Source organism: Falco cherrug, chromosome 20 (assembly GCF_023634085.1).
Source record: "Falco cherrug isolate bFalChe1 chromosome 20, bFalChe1.pri, whole genome shotgun sequence".
NCBI classification, from domain to species: Eukaryota; Metazoa; Chordata; class Aves; order Falconiformes; family Falconidae; genus Falco; species Falco cherrug.
This window is the reverse complement of record NC_073716.1, coordinates 5,042,730-5,061,045: the sequence shown is the minus strand read 5'-3', so window position 1 is coordinate 5,061,045 and position 18,316 is coordinate 5,042,730. Positions and strand designations below refer to the sequence as shown.

Below are 18,316 nucleotides of genomic sequence, written 5' to 3'. Positions count from 1 at the left end.
TGGGAGCAGACGGCCACCTCTGCATGGCATCCCTGGAGTGGGGGGACAGGTGCCTGGGGTCCGTGGGGTGCCTGGGGGTCCCCGGGGGGGCTTGGCAGGAGGATGGCAGGAGGAGGGCGGCCACGGGCGCGGGAGGGAGGCGGTTGTTTCTTTCTTCTTTAATTACCCCCCTGTTTGCGGTGTCTGCTGCGAACTTCCCGTCCCCTCCCTCCGCTTTCATGCGCCGGATCCTGGGACCGGGAGCCGGCTCCTGTCAAGCGGCGGGGCTGGGGCTCTGCCTCCAAGGGTTAAAATCACCTGGGCCGGGGAGGGGAGGAGCTGGGCGCCGGGGAGGAGGGAAGAGCCGGGAGCCGGGCTGGGACCCAGCCATTCCTGCTCGCCCGGCCCAGTGGGTGCCCGGTCCCTGGGGAGCCGCGCGGGTCCCTCGGGGTCCCGTCGGGAGCCAGCGCCCACGCCACGCCGATGAGGACGGAGCCGCCGGGAGCTCGCTGCCGCTAGACCCGTACGTACCCCCCGGCGCCGCCCGCCTCCATCGCCCCGGCGCGGCGGGAGGGGGGGCGGCCGCGGGACCCCCGGCGGGGACCCCCGACGGGCCCGGTGCGCCGCGCCGCCCCGAGCGGCGGCTGGGAACGCGCTGCGCTTGGCTCCGCCGCCCGGCCCAGCCCAGCCCCGGCAAGTCTTTGCTTGCCACCCCGCCGCGTCCACTGGCCACCGAGCCCCGAGGCTCCCGGCCCCTTCGCCTCCCGCGACGCCCCTGCTGGGTGTCCCCCACCCCTCGCCGCCATTTACAGCGCGGAGCCCCCTCCCGTGGGGCTGCGACCCGCGCCGGTGCCCAGCCCCGGGTGCGAGGCGGGGGGCCGGGCAGGCTGGGCCCCCCCCCCCGCCCCAAAGCCCCGGGGAGTTTCTCTGCGGCCCCGCGGAGCGTTGCTGTGGGCTGGACGGTGGGTTGAGCGCAGGGAACCGACGGCATCTCCCCGACCTCACACCCCCATCACCCCCGACCCCACGGCATCACCCCCGAACCCGCAGCATCACTCTCAAACCCCACCGCGTCACCCCGAAACCGCAGCATCACCCCACAGCCGCAATCCCCGGCCCCACCACGGGTTCCGACCCACCCGTCGGGGCTCCCCGGGGGGGCCGGAGCCGGGGCTGAGGGCAGCCGCCCGCCCAGCCCCGCCGCGGGGCGAGGCACCGGCTGGGGCTGGGAGACGGGCAGAGCCGCCTCTGCCCAGCCTGGACCGTGACTCACGGGACGCATCACTCGCCGGTGCCTCAGTTTCCCTGCGGTGAAATGGCCAACGCGTCGTCGAGCCCCGCCAGGGAGGGGGACGCTGGGGGCCCCCTGGGGATTTTTGTCATCATTCCCGGATGGAAAAATGCCCTAGGAGACTCCACGCGTGGCTGGGGCAGGCAGGGCAGGGCTATGGCAGGGGGTCCTCCCAGTTCCCCCCCAGCCCAGCACCGGTCCCCCGTTCCCTGGCTTCAGAGCTGGGAAGCGTGTAGCCGCGGTGATGGTGCTCAGTGGTGCTCAGGACCGGGTGGTGGGGCTCAGTGCCTGCGGTGGGGCTGCAGCTGGAGCCCCAGTAGGACCCCCCGAGCCAGGGGGGACATTTGGGAGCGGGGTGCATCGGGGGAGCTGTGGCCGTCGCGGCTCAGAGCCCACTGGGATGTGGCTGTGCCGGGTCTGCGTCGGGTGGGACCTGCCCGGGACCCCACAGAGGGTCCTTTCTCCCCTCAGGGTTGGGGGTCGGGGGGACATCTCTGACGGGTCACCTCTGTCCCCACATCCAGGGGGGGCCCTGTGCAGGGCCAGCTGCCCCCCCAAAGCCCCATGATGGGCTGTCACTATGGGGGTTCAGGGTTTTGACCCCTATCTCACACCCACGGGGCGCAGGGGGCTGGCAGGGCTCAGGACCCCGCTGGGGACCACTGCTGGGTGGGAGCGATGGACTCCGGTGCCGGCCCTCTCCTACCCTGCTGGCAGCCCCAGGAGACGGGGACAGTTCCCACGAGCCAGCCCTGAAATTGGTGCCAAGCCCCCCCAAGGGCTGGTGTGGGCAGAGCTGAGCCCCCCCTGGGGAGCAGCACCCCAAAACCCACTCGGGCTGCCAGCTCTGGGGGGCTCATCCCACCCATAACTGCCCCAGCACTGGCTCGAGGCCAAGCCCCCACGGGTGTTGGTAGTGGAGGTGGGGTCCGTTGGGGGGATTTTGGCACCCCCCAGCTCTTGCCCCTTTCCTTGGGGTCCCCCTGCCCTCCCTGGTGCTGACTGGCAGGGGAAGGCGGTGTCCCAGTGCAGCTGGGGGGGGGTCTTCAGCATCGGAGACTCCCTCCCTGCCTAGCGCTCATAGTGCTGTGCATCAGGGGGCTCTGGGGGTCCAGCCCCTTTGCCCAGGGGATCCCCCCACCCCAAAGCGTTCAGCACCCCCTGGGTGTCTCCATGGGGGTCTGCCCCTGTCCCACAGGGGCTGTGGGTGGCAGGGAGCTGGCGGGGGATAGCAAGGGGGTGGCCGGGAGTGGGTGACGGTGACAGGAGAGGACAGTGGGTGTTTGTGGGGAGGGGGTCTCGGCCTCCTCCCGCCGTGGCGCCGGTGGGAAGTCGGGGGGCGGGAGCCGGTGGCGGCAGGTGGATTTCGACACCAGGGTGGGGCCGATCTCCAGTGGGGTTTGCACAGCTCCCGGTGAGTCACGGCCGCCATGCCGGGGAGGCAGCGGGTGCCTCGGGGTCTGGGGGCGCAACGGGTGCCCCGGGGGTCCAGGGCTGCGGGTGATGGCAGCCCAGAGCCTGGCTTCAAAGGGTTGCCGGCAGCTCAGCCCTGGGGCTCCGTGGTCTCCCCGCGGCTGGCTCTGCTCCCCCATCCTGCTGCCAACCAGCCCGGGGGTGCAGCCCCCCACCCCCTGGCTGCGCTTTGCCCCCCTGGCAGTCTGGGGGCTCCCAGCTGGACCAGGGGCTTGGGGCAGGGGCAGAGATGGGGGCGATGGTTTCCCAGCCTGGCTGGGTCACAGGAGAGCCAGGGTGGCCTTGTGGGTGCCGTGTCCCCCCGTGGCTGGTGGCTGGGGCTTGGGGATGCCACTGAGGTCCCTTTGGGACCCTGGCTGTGTTGGAGGGACATGGCCAGGGAGGTGACGAGGCAGATACCGGTGACTCCCTCAGATTTTGGAATTAGGCACAGACGTCACCCACTAGCACCGGGTCTGCGCCAGGGGCTGGCACAGGGTCCACATGGGCACAGGGATGGGTGCTAAGGGGTGTCCCCTCTACCTGGTGCCACACCAGGCTGCAGAGCAGAGAAACCCCCTTGGTGGGGCAGGGGTGTCGCCCAGATTTTGGGTGATGGGGTGATGGGTGCTGGGGACGCTGCCGCCTGTGTGGCATGGTGGGACCACGACGGTGTGGGACAGGAATCGGTGTCAGGGCGGTTGCTGGTGCCAAACCCCCACACTGTGCCGGTGTGCACAAGAGCAGGGGGGTTAAGAGGTGCTGGGGGTTACCTGATGAGCCCCCCCATCTTCTCACAGCTCTTCTCTCCCCCCCCACCTCCCCGCCCGTCCCTCCTTGGCCCTGCAGGTCTGTCTGTGCCACCGCCACGCGCCTCGGCAATGCTCACAGCCGTCTGCAGCACCCTGGGGACCCAGCCCTCCGACGCACCCCGTGCCTCCCCGAGCCACCTGGACCTGCAGCCGCTGCAGCCCTTCCAGCCCCACGGCAGCGCCGCGGCCGGTGCCGCCGACTTCACCTCCCCGCTGCCCCCCCCGGAGCTGTCCCTGGCGGGTCCCGACGACACCACGTTCGCCAACCCCGGCACCTACGAGCCCCATGGCCCCCCGAGGTTAGAGCTGCCCACCGACGGCCCCACCGCCCCCGGCGCCTACGCCAAGCTGCTGCCGGCTGCCCCGGACATGGCGCATCCCTACGAGCCCTGGTTTCGGCCCCCCCCCCCCTGGTGCCCCCGGTGAGGAGGGAGGTGTCAACTGGTGGGACCTCCACGCTGGAGCCAGCTGGATGGAGCTGCCCCCTGGGCAGGGTGGGGGGCTGCAGGTGCCTGGGCACCCCGGGCTGCCACCGGCCCTGGGGGGGTATGGCGGGGGGGAGCACCAGCTCTGCGCCCCCCCTGCCCACCTGCTGCCCCCACCCACCCAGCATCTCCTGGGACCGGAGGGGACGAAGGCACTGGAGGGACCCCCCGAGCCCCGGGGGCCGGAGACGGAGGGCGGTGGGCGGCCGAAAGGTGCCCGTCGTGCCGTGCCGCGGGGCGGGGGGCAGGCGGCGTGTCGCTGCCCCAACTGCCAGGAGGCGGAAAGGGGGGGTCCCTGCCCCGAGGGGGCGAAACGCAAACACCTACACAACTGCCACATCCCCGGCTGCGGCAAGGCGTACGCCAAGACGTCCCACCTGAAAGCCCACCTGCGCTGGCACAGCGGCGACCGACCCTTCGTCTGCAACTGGCTCTTCTGCGGCAAACGCTTCACCCGCTCCGACGAGCTGCAGCGGCACCTCCAGACCCACACCGGCGCCAAGAAATTTGCCTGCCCCGTCTGCGGCCGCGTCTTCATGCGCAGTGACCACCTGGGCAAGCACATGAAGACACACGATGGGGGCAAGGACGGGGGCGAACCTGAGGTCAAGGGCGCTGGGGACCCGTCGGCCAGCAAGGGAGGCAAGAGGGAGTCCGAGGGGGGTAACACCGCCCCCACAAACTGAGCTGCTGAGCCCCGGGGGGGACATGGATGGAGGTGGGGAGGACCCCGGGCGGGGGTCAGGGGGACCCTTTGGGGCCGGTCTCCGAAGGATGTTGGGGTGGGGGGCACAGGGCTGGCACCTTGTGCTCAAAGCGGTGGCAAGGCGGGGGGACCACGCCGGTGGCACAGCCCGGTCCCGCTGTGGCGGTGCTGGTTGGGGAGCGCCGGAGCTGCCCCGCGGCAGTTTCACTTGTCCCGCTCCCGCTCTCCCGCCCCGGTTCCCCCCCGTCCTCCCCCAGCTTCCCAAATCTTTTTTTCGGGAGGCTGCTGGCAGGCGGCAGGGCTGTGTGGGAGGAACATCAATGGGAGCCGAAGGAGCAGGCGCTGCCTGGGCACGTCCAGCCCAAAGGGGAGGAAGGAGGAGAAAGGGAGAGAGGAGAAACCCGGGAGCCTTCGCTCGGGGAGGGCGGCTGCAGCCCCCCGGCCCCCTCCCCATGGCCCCCTCCAAACTGTTGGCGTCCCAGGCTCAGCCCCCCAGCACCAGCCCTCTTCTGTCACCACTCACGGGGCGTTGGCACCGGTCACCCTGTCCCACGGGGGGGACACGGGGGTTTGGGGGAGCCAACGGCCGCCCCGCCTCGGCTGAGGATGCCGGGCTGGCAGGGGTCCCCCACCCCCTGGAGCCCCACTTGGGCTGGGGGCTGTGAATCCCATTTTGGGCCCACACCGAGGTTAAAATGGGGAAAAATGAAGCGCTGCTCGCCTGTGAGCTGGGGGCCGTGGGGGGCGTGGGGGCGGCGGGAGCGTGGCGTGGCGGGGGCGGTTGCCCAAGCACACACCTGCAGCTTTCCCACACCCACCGCCGCGGCCCCGGGCGGGAAGCACACGGGCGGCCGCGGTCCCGGGAGAGCCGGGATGGCCACATTCCTCTGGCCTGGCATGGCCATGCTGCCCGCCGCCCCGCGACCCCCGCCTGCCCCCCTGGCGCCCTGTGGCCGTCCCTCCCCGGGGACCCGGGATCCCCCCCCCCGGGCATGCTGCCTGTCCCCCACAGACCCCATTGCAGTCCCTCCCCGGGCACCCCCCTGGGGACTGCAGCCATCCCCCTGTGTGTGCTATGGGTCCCTCAGGGACCCCCTATCTCCAGGGGACCCCTGCTGTCCCCCCGTGCATGCTGCCTGTCCCCCTGTGGCCCCGTAGCCGTCCCTCCCCGGGTCCCATATCTCCAGGGAACCTCTGCATGTCCCCCCCGTGCATGCTGCCTGTCCCCCCCGGGGACCACATAGCTGTCCCTTCCCAGGTCCCTGTATCTCCCAGGGACACCCCCCCCCCCCATATCTTTCCTCCCCTGGGGCTGTCCCCCTTGCCCGGGGGGATCCTGTATCTGTCCTTCACCCCTGGCTGGTGGTCCATGAATCTTGGTTTTTAGACCTTTTGGGTCTTACCCCTCCAATTTTGGCAGAACCCCTTGGACACAGGAGATGCTGAACCTGGGACCTGGGGGGGGTGTTGGGGGGCAGCGCTGGGGTCGGGTGGGATGGGGCTCAGAGGCTGCAGGGGGCACCCAAGGTTCCCCTGACTTCTGTGCCCCCCAAACTGGCATCAGTTCACACCAGTTGGGAAAGTGGGGATGGGGGGAGATTTGGGGGGGGCTGATCTCCTGGCATGGCCCCATCCTGGGGGCTTGGGGGGGGGTCATGTCTGGGGCTGTGGGGGCTGCCCGGGCTCGGAGCACCCCAGGGTCTGGGGGGAAGGGGTAGAGGTGAAGTCGAGTGGGGTCCGTGCCCAGAGGGCGCCCCGAAACCTTCGGTTTTGATTGTTTTATTATTATTATTAATTATTATTATTATTAATTATTATTATTTTATTAAGGTGAAGCCAGACTTTGCCACTCGGGCAGAGTGGACGTCTTGGGCCAAAGCTGTGGCCATGGGCCTTATGGTTGGGGAGGGGGGGTAGGACCCCTCAAAGGGTACTGTCCCCATCCCTGTCCCTGTCCCCATTAGTACGGAGGTGCTGATGGGGCCAGGGATGGGCCACGGGGCTGGAGAAACCCAGCGTGAGGTGAAGTCTCACTGGGGGGTCTGCGAGGATGTGGCCCCGGCCCCAGCACGGCCACCACCGTCCCTCCACAGGACTCGGGTGACCTGGGCTGCCCTCAGCTCTTGAAGGACGTCCCCGACTCCGGCATTTGCCTTTTCCAGCACAAAATTCCCCCTCGGTGCCCCTGACCAGGATTTTATCTCTGAGGGGACCCCGGGGGGGGATGCTCAAGACCCTCCCCAGGTTGCCACAGCATCGTGCCGGTGGCCCATCGGATTTTTAGTAGCTGAACCCAGCTCCAGCAGCGGCCGGGGGCTTTGGTGTGACGGGGACCCTGTGCTGCAGTGGCTGGGGGGAAGTTTTTTGGGGGGAGGCTGCACCGGGGGCACCCCAAGGGTGGGCTGGAGAGGGAACCGCCGAGCCGGGCGGGGGGGTTGTCCCACAGCGACGCTGGGGCTCAGCCTCACCGAGCTGCCACCTGCCTGGCTCAGAGCTGGGGGGCTGTGAGGAGGGGCCCCAGGTGTGCTCTGCCCCCACACCCCCCCCCGGGCCCTGCCTGCCGCGATGGGGCAATGAAGGCTGTAAAACCGGGTGGGGAAGGATGGAGGCCGGCTCCCACCCGCCGAAACCAGTCCAGCCTGCTGCGGCGTGGGGATCCCGGCCCTGCGCCCCGAACCGCCGCGTCTCCCACCCCCAAGCCACCTCCCCGGGGCAGGGAGGAACCGGCCCAGCCGGGGTCCCTGGGTGTCCCCCACCGAGCAGGTGGAGGGCGGCTGCAGGGGGTGAAGGGGAGCGGGGTGGCCCGCGGGGTGCTGTGGCCGGGGACGAGGGTGCCCCCCACCCGGCAAGGGGAGCATTTGTGCTGTGAAGAGGCTGCAGGGCTGTGGGTTTGGGTTTTGTACTGGAATAAACGCCGCGTGTTTTCCATGCCCCGGCTCTCCGGCTCCGTCTGTGCCAAGGGACCCGGGGGTCCTGTACCCTGACCCCCACCCGTCCCTGCCAAGGGACCCGGGGGTCCTGTACCCTGACCCTCACCCATCCCTGCCAAGGGACCCGGAGGTCCTGTACCCTGACCCCCACCCATCCCTGCCAAGGGACCCGGGGGTCTGGCACCCTGACCCCCACCCATCCCTGCCAAGGGACCCGGGGGTCTGGCACCCTGACCCCCACCCATCCCTGCCAAGGGACCCGGGGGTCCTGTACCCTGACCCCCACCCATCCCTGCCAAAGGGCCCGGGGGTCTGGCACCCTGACCCCCAATTTGTCCCTGCCAAGGGACCCGGGGGTCCTGCACGCTGACCCCCACCCTGGCCTGGAGCCAAAAGACCCGGGGTCTGACATCCTGACCCCCCCCCATCCCTGCCAAGGGACGTGGGGGTCCAGCACCCTGACTCCCAATCTGTCCCTGCCAAGTGACCAGGGGGTCCTGCACCCCGACCCCCACCCTGGCCTGGGGCCTCCAGGGCTGCTGGGGATGGGGATGCAGGAGGGTCCTGGGTGGGTGGGGATGCAGGAGGGTCCTGGGTGGGTGGGGGTGAGCCGGCTGAGGACCAGCTGCTCCCCTGCCAGGAGGGCCCCATCCTGCACCCTCCGGTCCAGCCTCCCACACCGGGACGCGCCGGGCGGGCGCCCAGGGTCCCCCCTGCGGGCAGGGTGCTGCCCGGCAGGTCTGCCTGCATACCGCTGGGCGGGCGTGCCGTGCGGGGTGCTGCCCACGGGGGTGCTGCGCAAGTGGGGTACTGCCCACGGGGGGGCTGTCTGTAGGGGCTTCTGCCAAGACCGGGTGCTACCTATAGGGGGTTCTGCCAAGACGGGGTGCTACCTATAGGGGGTGCTGCCAAGACGGGGTGCTACCTATAGGGGGTTCTGCCAAGACGGGGTGCTACCTATAGGGGGTGCTGTCTATAGGGGCTTCTGCCAAGACGGGGTGCTACCTATAGGGGGTGCTATCTACAGGGGGTTCTGCCCACGGGGTGCTATCTATAGGGGGTGCTATCTACAGGGGGTTCTGCCCACGGGGTGCTATCTATAGGGGGTGCTATCTACAGGGGGTTCTGCCAAGACGGGGTGCTACCTATAGGGGGTGCTATCTACAGGGGGTTCTGCCAAGACGGGGTGCTACCTATAGGGGGTGCTATCTACAGGGGGTTCTGCCAAGACGGGGTGCTACCTGTAGGGGGTGCTATCTATAGGGGGTTCTGCCAAGACGGGGTGCTATCTATAGGGGGTGCTATCTATAGGGGGTTCTGCCAAGACGGGGTGCTATCTGTAGGGGGTGCTATCTACAGGGGGTTCTGCCAAGACGGGGTGCTATCTATAGGGGGTGCTATCTACAGGGGGTTCTGCCAAGACGGGGTGCTACCTATAGGGGGTGCTATCTACAGGGGGTTCTGCCAAGACGGGGTGCTATCTGTAGGGGGTGCTATCTACAGGGGGTTCTGCCAAGACGGGGTGCTATCTATAGGGGGTGCTATCTATAGGGGGTTCTGCCAAGACGGGGTGCTACCTATAGGGGCTTCTGCCAAGACGGGGTGCTACCTATAGGGGGTGCTATCTATAGGGGGGTCTGCCAAGACGGGGTGCTATCTATAGGGGGTGCTATCTACAGGGGGTGCTACCTATAGGGGGTTCTGCCCACGGGGGTTCTGCCAAGACGGGGTGCTACCTATAGCGGGTGCTGCCCCACGGGACCTCCCCAGACCCACGGGAGGGACCTGGCGCCCGCCCCCCCGGACTCCCTCGGGGTCTGGTCCCCCCATGTCCCCCGGGGGGGGGCGGGGCCGGTCCCCGCCCGCTGCCGCCGTGCGGCCTCCGGCCACGGGGCGCCGCCGTCGCCCAGACGGGGCGGGCCGGGGGGGGCGGGACCGGGCGGCGGCGGCGGGGCGAGAGCGGCGGCAGGTCCGTAGGACCGGGGCATCCCGGCGGGGTCCCGAGAGGGGGTTCGTGGCGGGGGGAGGCGGGGAGTGTCCCGGGAACCGGGGCTGTGCGGGAGGGGTCCTGTCCGCGCTCGGTGCGGGGGGTCCCAGGAACCGGGGCTGCGCGGGTGGGTGGGCGTCCCCGGCCGGTGCAGAGCTGCGGGGTCCCGGGGCAGGGGATGCCCCCCGGGCCACCCCCGGCCGCGGTCCGTGATGTTCCCCCAGGTCCACGGACCACGTCATCCCCTAGCCACCCCCTGAAGACCCTCCGTGTCCCCACATCTGCCAGCCCCAAAGGGACCCTGGGGACACATCCACGCCAGGGACGAGGGGGTGACGGGGTGACACCCCCCTCGGTGACATACACCCCCCCACCCCCTCCCCCCCGGGTTTAGCATGGTGGGGCAGGATTCTGCACCCTCATCCTGCGACTGCTTCGTGGCACTGCCGCCGCACACTGCGACGCCCGCCGTCATCTTCGGCAAGAACGCCGACCGGCCGCGGCACGAAGTCCAGGAGGTTGTCTACATCCCCGCCGCCACCCACCATCCCGGGGACAAAGTCCAGGTGAGACCACGCTGTGACCAGGGTGGCTCCAGGGGACGGTGCAGCAAGTGCGCCAGGTCTCAGCCCCACTCTCTGTCCCCCCTGCCCCCCCCTCCCAGTGCACCTACCTGGAGATCGAGCAGGTGGAGAAGACCCATGCGGTGGTGCTGAGCCGTCCCGCCTGGCTGTGGGGTGCCGAGATGGGCGCCAATGAACACGGTGTCTGTGTGGGCAATGAGGGCGTCTGGACCCGTGAGCCCATCGGGGAGGATGAGGCGCTGCTGGGGATGGACCTGGTGAGGTGAGGACCGCGTGTCCCTGTCCCATCCCAGCCGCCCCGCTGTCCCCCACCGCTGGCTGACGGTGACGGGGTTGCTGCCGGCGGGGCAGGCTGGGTTTGGAGCGGGGCAGCTCTGCCCGGGAGGCTCTGCAGGTGATGGCGGCGTTGCTGGAACGCTACGGCCAGGGTGGGAGCTGCAAGGAGGAGCCGGTGCCCTTTGTCTACCACAACACCTTCCTGCTGGCTGACCGCACCGAGGCCTGGGTGCTGGAGACGGCTGGCCGGTACTGGGCAGCCCAGCAGATCAGAGGTGAGCAGGTGTTGGTTGTCCTGGGGGGATGGGGCACCCTGTCTCCTTGCCCCTGACCCCCCCACCCACCCCGGACTTTGCAGAGGGCAGCCGCAACATCTCCAACCAGCTCAGCATCGGGAGGGAGATCACGGCCGAGCACGCGGGGCTGCGGCAGCGAGCGCACAGCCAGGGCTGGTGGAGCGGGGCTGCCGAGTTCAACTTCGCCGAGGTCTTCTCCCTGCCGCACCAGCCCGCTCGCATGGAGGCTGCCAAGGCCCGCTACTGCGCCGGCAAGGAGCTGCTGCGGCAGCACGCAGGTGGGGACAGGGACAGGGGCCACCCACGGCTCACCCCAGCATCTCCCCACCCCCCCGCGGCCGCAGCAGCCGTGGCCATGGCTGCGCTGCAGGCAGTGACGTGGCTGTGCCTCGCCCACAGGTCACATCACGGCAGAGACGTTCATGGCCATCCTGCGGGACAAGGAAAGTGGGATCTGCGTGGACTCGGAGGGGTTCCACACGGCAGGCAGCATGGTGTCCGTGCTGCCCCAGGACCCCGCCTTGCCCTGTGTGCACTTCTTCACAGCCACCCCTGACCCCTCCAGGTGAGGACGCCGGTGGGGACAGCCCCACGCTGGGGGTGACAGGGATGAGGCAGAGCCATGCCCCAGGCTGAGCATCCCTGGGGAGCAGCATCCGTCCTCGTGCTGGCCGGTCCCAGGGCCCCGGTGCTCCTCTCTGGCAGGTCCGTCTTCAAGCCCTTCGTCTTTGTGGCCGGCCTCAAGCCCGCACCACAGGTGAGATCTCCCACCTTCCGCGACGACCCTGCCAAGCAAATCCCACGGTTCCAGAGCACAGTCGATCGGCGGCATGAGCTCTACTGCCGGCACCAGGCAGCCCTGGAGCTGATGGAGAGGGACCAGGTACCGCAGACCCTTCTGCGGCTGCCATTGCCCCCAGACCCTCACATCGCCCCCGGTGATGTGGGAGGCAGCGAGATGTCCTGAGAGCGCGTGGTCTTAGCTCTCCTCCCTCCCCAATCCTGCCAGGAGCAGGGCCAGAAGCTCCTGCAGACGCTGCGGGACCTGGAGAAGCAGGGTCTGGAGGGGATGAACGCGCTGCTGGGAGGGAAGGTGACCCCCAGCTCAGAAGAGCTGGCCGACCTCTTCTTCGACTGCGTGGAGGCAGAGATGAAGTTTTACATGTAAACCTTGCGCAGGTGGGTGGGCTCGCGCCCCCTCCCTGTGGAATTGCTCCTGGATAGGGTATGGAGAAAACCCTCCCTGTGCCCAGCCCTGGCTTCTCACCTCCTCCCACCACAAATGTGCCAGCACAGCTGGAACAGCTCAACTGGCATCTCCAGCCCTGCCTGGGGGGTGCAGAGCCTCCAGCCCCCTAACTTGCCCTGGAGGAATCAGCAGTTTGAGAGGCAGCCATGGCCGGGAACGCAGGTGCCGGGGGAAGGAGAAGGATGAGGGACATGGAGCAGGATTTGGGGTCCTGCCTGCAGCCCTGTGTCTTTTCCCACCATCAGGCAGAGCTGCCTGTGCCTGGCCCCTCTGGGGCTGGCTGCGGGGCTGGGGGCTCCATCGCAGACAGGCAAATTGCTGTAGGAATAAAGAGGCTTTAATCCCAACTGCGCGGTGCTGTGCTGCTGCGGGTTAGCTGGGGTAACTGCCTGTTTCTCTCTCCTTCGACGCACGTCTCCTCCTCCAGAGCGTTGGTCTGGGGCTTCAGGCAGGCGTGCTGCCTGCTGGGTCTTGGCAGAGGTGGCAGCTGTGTCCCCAGCTTTGCTTGGGGACAAGGCTGAGACCACCTGGGTGCTGGGGCTGTGACGCAGGCTGCTCCCTCCCGGCCTGGGCTCAGCGGTGCAGGGGGTAGCAGCAGACCCTGACGCTCCCGCAGCTCCTCCAGCTCTTCCAGACGGGTCCGGTGCTCCTCCAGAGCCTCCCTCTGCCTCTGCCGTGAGTGCCCAGCCAGCTCCCAGTGCAGATCCGCAAAGAAATCTGCCAGGGACAGAGGGAGGGAGAATTATAGCAGACCTGGCAGGCCCCCCCCAGGCTCCCTGCCATTCCTGTCACCCTTGGGGACAGGCCTGCTTAACCCCCAAGTGTGTAATGTGTCCTTCAGTCTGGGCACCTTTGCCTGTAGTGAAAGGGTCACTCGGCTCAGAAAGCAACTCATCATCTTCATCCTCACTGCTGGAAGAGCCTCCTTCCTCCTCTTCCTCACCCACGCTGGCACAGACGGGCTGGGCATCCAGCTGCAGGAGGTGTGGCAGGGCTCCCACCACCAGCTCTCTGCAAGCAGGAGAGGAAGAGCAGACATTCCGCTGCCACGTGGCATCGCCTCGGGGCTGGGAGCACGATGGAGTGGCACCGACCCCTCCCCAGCACCACTCTGCCCAGCCCACCCCACAGCCTGGCCCAGGCAGAAAGCAGAGATTCAGCTTTCTAGGGTTTGGGTAGGGGGGTTAGGCTGTGTTTTATAATGGGGGGGGGGAATGGCTGTAGCCTGCTGAGGGGCTCGCATGGTTTGGGGGACTTGCTGTCCCCCTCTGCTCTCCCCAGCAGGCCCCCCTGACCCACCTGTATCCGTGCTGGTGGGTGCATTCGTTTCCCCTTAAGTCCAGGAGTCGGAGGCAGCGGGGCAGCTCATCTGCAGAGATCAAAGGGAAGGCAGAAAGGTGCTGAGATGGGACCTGAGCCCTACCCCACCCCAAACCCCTGCACCCTTCCATCTCCCACAGCTCTTCACCCACTCCCGAGGTGACAGCCCTGTTGTGGGAAGCAGTCTCTTACCTCACAGCTGGGGAAAGTGAGGCAGAGAGGGCAGGAATGTGTATTGCGCATACTCCTATGTGAGAACTGGGGTTTTCCCCTTCCCAGGCCCTCGCTGCTCCCTTTCTCACTCAAGTCTGCAAGCGGAAGGCCTGGCCACAACAGTAACGCTACAGAGGAAGGGAGGGAGACATCCCTCTGTCCTTCCCTCTTCTGCCAAAATTCACACACAGGAGGAGCTGGCTGGAAGGTACACTAAGGGTTCTCAGGGCTGGAGCAGCTTTGCTATGAGGTTGAAATCCCAAAGTCTGATCTAAGCTGCTAGAATGTTCTGCTGAAGTGGGACACAAGGTGGAAGCAGACACCTGGAGTCTGCCAGCAGAGCTGACGGCTCAAACCTGGCCACAGGGCTCCTCTGGTGTCACGCTGGAATGTGCGGGCCAGACCCAGGGATGCTCTGCTGGGGCTCTGGCTGGGAGCTGAGGCCAAAGGCCCTAGCAGAGCCTGGACCAGGGGCCTGTTCGCATTTCCCCGGTAACCTGAGGCACCTCTTGGGCAGACCCAGGCCATGCCTGGACCTGTTCCTGCTTCCCACCTGGGTCCAGCATCTGGATCTGGTTGTGGGACAAGTCCAGAACACGCAGGTGTTGCAGGGGCCGCAGATTCTCCACTCTAGGGATGTGGTTTCCAGCCAGGCAGAGGAACCTGCAGAGCACAGAGAGAGAAGTGATGTGAGGTGGGGGGATGCCACAGCCCCCAGGGTCAGAGCCAGCAGCACCAGGCTGTCAGGGGCTGCAACACAGTCCCCCCCGGCTCTGCCAGGGGAAGTGGGGAGCCCCATACTCCTCTGATCATGGAAAAATGACTTCTGTGGGGAGAGGAGCTGCCTGTACCGCAGGTTGGGAAAGCAGTCTAGATTCTCAATCTTCTCAATTCGGTTCTGAAAAAAAAAAAACCAACAAAAAAGCAACACATTTTTCTGCTACATGAAAAAAAAACAGACTTCAGGAGCACCCCAGGACTGCCCCAGTCTCACAGGGGCAACACAATGACCCACCAGAGGAGCTTTATGAAGAGAGTATGCATTGCAGCTGGAGTTCAACTCAGTGAGCCTCACATGGGGCACCAATTGTTGTAGCACAAACAAACTAGCTGGCTGCAACAAGGCTTTTACTATAAATCAGATTCTACTGTCCCTGCAGTTTCACCTTCCTGCAGAGGTCAAACCACACTCCTCTGTCAGAAGACCTCTCCCACACTCCTCAGGGCTATTTAACTACTTAGCAGGAACGAGCTACAGCTGCACATCGTCCATATCAACCAACCCACTGCCTTCGAGGCAAGGCCACTGCTGCATATTATCAATGCTAATCAACCCACTGCCTTCATTCCTCTATAAGTATGGGGCTGTGATGGCATGGAAAGCCTAGAAGCATTCAGGAGGACACTAAGGCTCCTTGTGTGGGCTTAAAAAGCACTGAATGGCTGATGCCAGACCCTTGCTTGAGTTCTATCAGTAGCATTGTCATCAGAGGGGAGTACTGCCAGACCCTCTGGCCATATAGCAAGTCAAAACCCTGGAGCAGAGCTGGGGATGTTTGCAGTCTCCCCGAGGAGGACTTAGCCGTGGGACCAGGCCTGATCTCTGCTGCCTGCACCTGCCATAGGGCCTTACCTGCTGCAGGTAGAGGCTGTGAATCTCCTGCAGGCTCTGGAGCCTCCCAATAGCACAGATGTTCTCCCGGTCCAAGCGGAGAGTTGAGGGGGACAGCAGCTCCACAGATCTAGAGGAAGGGGGTGCTCAGGGACCCCTCCCTGCCAGCCTGGGTGGCAAAGATGGGCTCTGGGCGGATCCTCACCGGCTCCCTGCGCACAGGGGCTCCACTGGCCAAGGCAGGTTCTTCATGGCAATGAAGCTGTCAGTGAGGGTCACCCCGGCGAATGGCTGCTTACGGCCTGTGGGAAACCCCAAGTGATGCAGTCCAGGCCAGCAGGGTCCAGCCCCCCCGCTGAGCTGTGAGCAAGCCCCGCAATGGCTCACTCACCCCCAAGCAAGGTCTCGCCCTGCCCAGCTATGGTAGGGGGCTTCCTGGGGTCCTTGTTTCTTCCTTGGGCCCTTGAGTGGGTGTGCTGTGAGGGCTGGCCTGCCTCCGCTGCTCTCTGCGAAGGGAAGGGTGCTGAGGTGATGGGGGGCAGAAACCTGCAGGCTGGGAGGGTCGGCGAGGACACGGCTGCCGGGCTGGGGGGGAGCAGCGCTGGGCCCCCCAGGTGGGGCAGAGAGACCGCAGGGCCTGAGGGGATCATGGGGCCGGGGTTCCCGGGCTGGGGGGCACGGAGACCCCCGGGGATGCCGGGGGAGCGCAGGCCGCAGCGTGCCCGTTGCTAGGAGACGGGCGGCCCCGGAAGGGGCAGGGCGGAAGTCGCGCGCCCCCCCCCCCCCGCGCGCCGCCGCTGCTCCGCGTTCCCAGCAGCCTTTGCGCCCCCGCGGCAAAGATGGCGGCGCTGAGCGGCGGCGTGCCATGGCGGCGGGGGTGAGCGGCTCCTCCCCGGGGCTGCGCGTCTCCCGCAGGCTCGGGCAGGGGCGAGCGGCGAGGCCGGGCGGTGGGTGAGCGGGGGAGGGCGTGCGGGCGGCCCGGCGTGTCCCTGAGGCCCGCGGGGGCCTGGCGGCGGCCCTGAGCGCGGCCCGCTGCGCCCTTGCCACTGTGCCTCTCTCCGCAGGCTGGCTGCCCGCCCTGCAGCTCGTCCGCCGCGGCTCCAAGGCGGTCACCCGCCACTGGAAGGCCATGCACTTCCAGCGCCAGAAGCTGATGGCCGTCACCGAGTACCTGGCCCCGCGGCCCGCCGTCCCACCGCACTGCCTGGCCCCCAGGAAGGAGGCGAGCCAGGAGGTAATTTTCTGGCGCTGTGGGGTCTCGGTGTCTGAGGAGTCCGAGTGGCTTTGCACGCCCCGTGTGTGTGCTTTGCTCCGGGGATTTAACACAGGGTCCGCAGCACCCACCGGGTGCAGTACAGACCACCAGGACAGCCCTGCCCCAGGGTTAGCTGGGCCGGACACCTGTACGAGAGCTTTTGGGGGGGGTTTAAAGCCCCTTTTCATCATGTTGTGGGTGGCTGGGAGGTGCCCGGCTGGTCATCAGGTGCTGGAAACAAAGCGAGTCCTGAGCTGTGGCAGCATCTCCCGATCCATGGCAGCATCTCCCGGCAGCAGGTCCAGCTGCAGCTGGAGTGGCAGGGGGCAGCAGGCATTGCCCCTTCCCTGTGGCCCATCACTGCTCGCTTCCCTCAGGACAATGGTTACGCCCGGCTGTTACAGCGGCAGGTGGAGGAGGTGTTCCGGGACAGTCGGATGATTGCTGTGTGTCAGTACAATTCCATGCCCGATGAGGACATGGTGCTGATGAGGCACTACCTCCGAAAGTACAACATTGAGGTCAAGTTCGTCCTGAATGAGGTAGGGGCAGATCCTGGTAGAGTTGCAGGGGGAAGGAAGGTGGAGGAGGGGTGGAATGGCTGTGTGTTGCCTGCTGGGGTGAAAAGTGGCCTCTGCTCCCCTGCTTTATTCTGAGAGCTGTCTCCCCCAGATTGTCAGACCTGTGCTGTCACAGTCCAAGTACAAGAATCTCCTTCCTCTCTTTGTGGCACGCAATATCCTGCTGGTGAGCCCGGAAACGAAGGCGAGGGAGATGCTACGGGTGCTGAAGGGAGTGCCACAGGTCAACCTCCTGGGTGAGAGCCTTCCCTGTGTCCCCATCTGCTGGCATCAGGCTCAGGGCTCTCATCTGGCGCTGGGGAGAGTTGCGGCCTCCAGCAGAGTGCACGCTAATGGAGCTGGGTCTGCGGGATCACTGCCCTGTCTGTTAAAATGAGAGGATGGATGGCGAGGGGTGGGAGCCCTGCCTGCAGGAGCAAACCTTCCCTTGTGTGCCTGTGGAAGATGAAAGGTCCCTGGCACCCCCATCTCCTGTCCTCAGCTCTGTTCCTCTCTTCCAGCCGCCTGCATCGATGACACCATCCTGAGCAGGCAGGGAGTGGAGAACTTTGCCAAGCTGCCTCCTCTGGAGGCTGCCCAGGGGCAGACAGTGGGTGCCCTGGGCCTCCTGCCCTCCCAGACGTCCTCCCTGCTCCAGTGCGGCTCCGCGCACCTCACGGCTCTGCTGGATCAGCACATCCGCCAGCTGCAGGCTGGGGAGACGGGGAGCCCAGCTGAGCCTGCCCCTGCCCAGAGCTCGGGGGCTCACTGACTCTGGCCCCTGGCCCCCAGCCGGGCCCCGTGTCTTGGCTGGGAGTTGACTCCTTCACCGGCTGCGGTTTGGGGGGTCAGGGATGGAAGGATTTGTGCCGGGTGGGCAGCTAGTGGTGGGACTTTGGGTCCAGTGGCACTGCCGTCTTGTTGGGGAGCCCCAGCCTTTCCCTTCGCTCCTGCCACAGGTGGCACTTGGGAACAACCCAGCTGCGTTCCAGGGGCTGCAGTCAGAGGGTCGCCGGGATCGGCCAGAGGAGGCAGAGCGTGGTGGGGACCCACAGTGGTGCTGGTGGGGAGGGTGGTGGGTGCTCCGAGCCCCCTGGAGCGGGGACAGCAAGGGCGAGTGTGCTGTAACGCGGAGCTAGCCACATGGGTGGTGGAGCTAGCCATGTCGGTGGGCTCGCTGTCCTGTCCATTAAAGTCAGCTGTGTGGTGCTGAAGATGCTGGAGGCCTCGTCTTGGATTTGGGGGACGGGTGGGGGGTTCCTGCCCCCCCCCGATACCATGGGGAGAGATCGGGCACTGCTTGGGGGTT

At 66.8% G+C, this 18,316-nt stretch overlaps 4 protein-coding genes across 5 annotated transcripts; 3 read left to right on the top strand and 1 right to left on the bottom strand.

The window, feature by feature from the left end:
* The first annotated feature begins 3,603 nt into the window (after positions 1–3,603).
* SP6 (Sp6 transcription factor) lies at positions 3,604–4,705 on the top strand. Its single transcript, XM_027806528.2, is given in 2 exon segments — positions 3,604–3,948; positions 3,950–4,705. Coding segments are annotated over 2 exon segments (1,101 nt in total).
* Positions 4,706–9,583: 4,878 nt separating this feature from the next.
* SCRN2 (secernin 2) lies at positions 9,584–12,394 on the top strand. 2 transcript variants are annotated; one of them, XM_055697738.1, is made up of 9 exons: positions 9,584–9,624; positions 10,037–10,208; positions 10,307–10,488; positions 10,578–10,777; positions 10,861–11,076; positions 11,198–11,363; positions 11,504–11,681; positions 11,808–11,977; positions 12,095–12,394. In XM_055697738.1, exons 2-8 carry the CDS (start codon positions 10,038–10,040, stop codon positions 11,964–11,966), a joined length of 1,272 nt encoding a protein of 423 aa, XP_055553713.1. In that variant the 5' UTR covers positions 9,584–9,624; position 10,037; the 3' UTR covers positions 11,967–11,977; positions 12,095–12,394. The 2 variants fall into 2 exon arrangements, with proteins under 2 accessions (XP_055553713.1, XP_055553712.1); XM_055697737.1 differs by having other exon boundaries at positions 11,808–12,394.
* On the bottom strand, positions 12,377–15,925 carry LRRC46 (leucine rich repeat containing 46). Its single transcript, XM_014280595.3, has 8 exons — positions 15,584–15,925; positions 15,398–15,494; positions 15,214–15,322; positions 14,432–14,478; positions 14,134–14,243; positions 13,347–13,416; positions 12,898–13,058; positions 12,377–12,764 (listed from the first exon to the last, which is right to left on the bottom strand). The coding sequence occupies exons 1-8, from the start codon at positions 15,840–15,842 to the stop codon at positions 12,385–12,387; spliced, it is 1,233 nt and encodes a 410-aa protein (XP_014136070.2). The 5' UTR covers positions 15,843–15,925; the 3' UTR covers positions 12,377–12,384.
* Positions 15,926–16,026: 101 nt separating this feature from the next.
* On the top strand, positions 16,027–18,221 carry MRPL10 (mitochondrial ribosomal protein L10). Its single transcript, XM_055697781.1, has 5 exons — positions 16,027–16,139; positions 16,257–16,426; positions 16,825–16,989; positions 17,120–17,264; positions 17,529–18,221. The coding sequence occupies exons 1-5, from the start codon at positions 16,058–16,060 to the stop codon at positions 17,777–17,779; spliced, it is 813 nt and encodes a 270-aa protein (XP_055553756.1). The 5' UTR covers positions 16,027–16,057; the 3' UTR covers positions 17,780–18,221.
* The last annotated feature ends 95 nt before the right edge of the window (positions 18,222–18,316 follow it).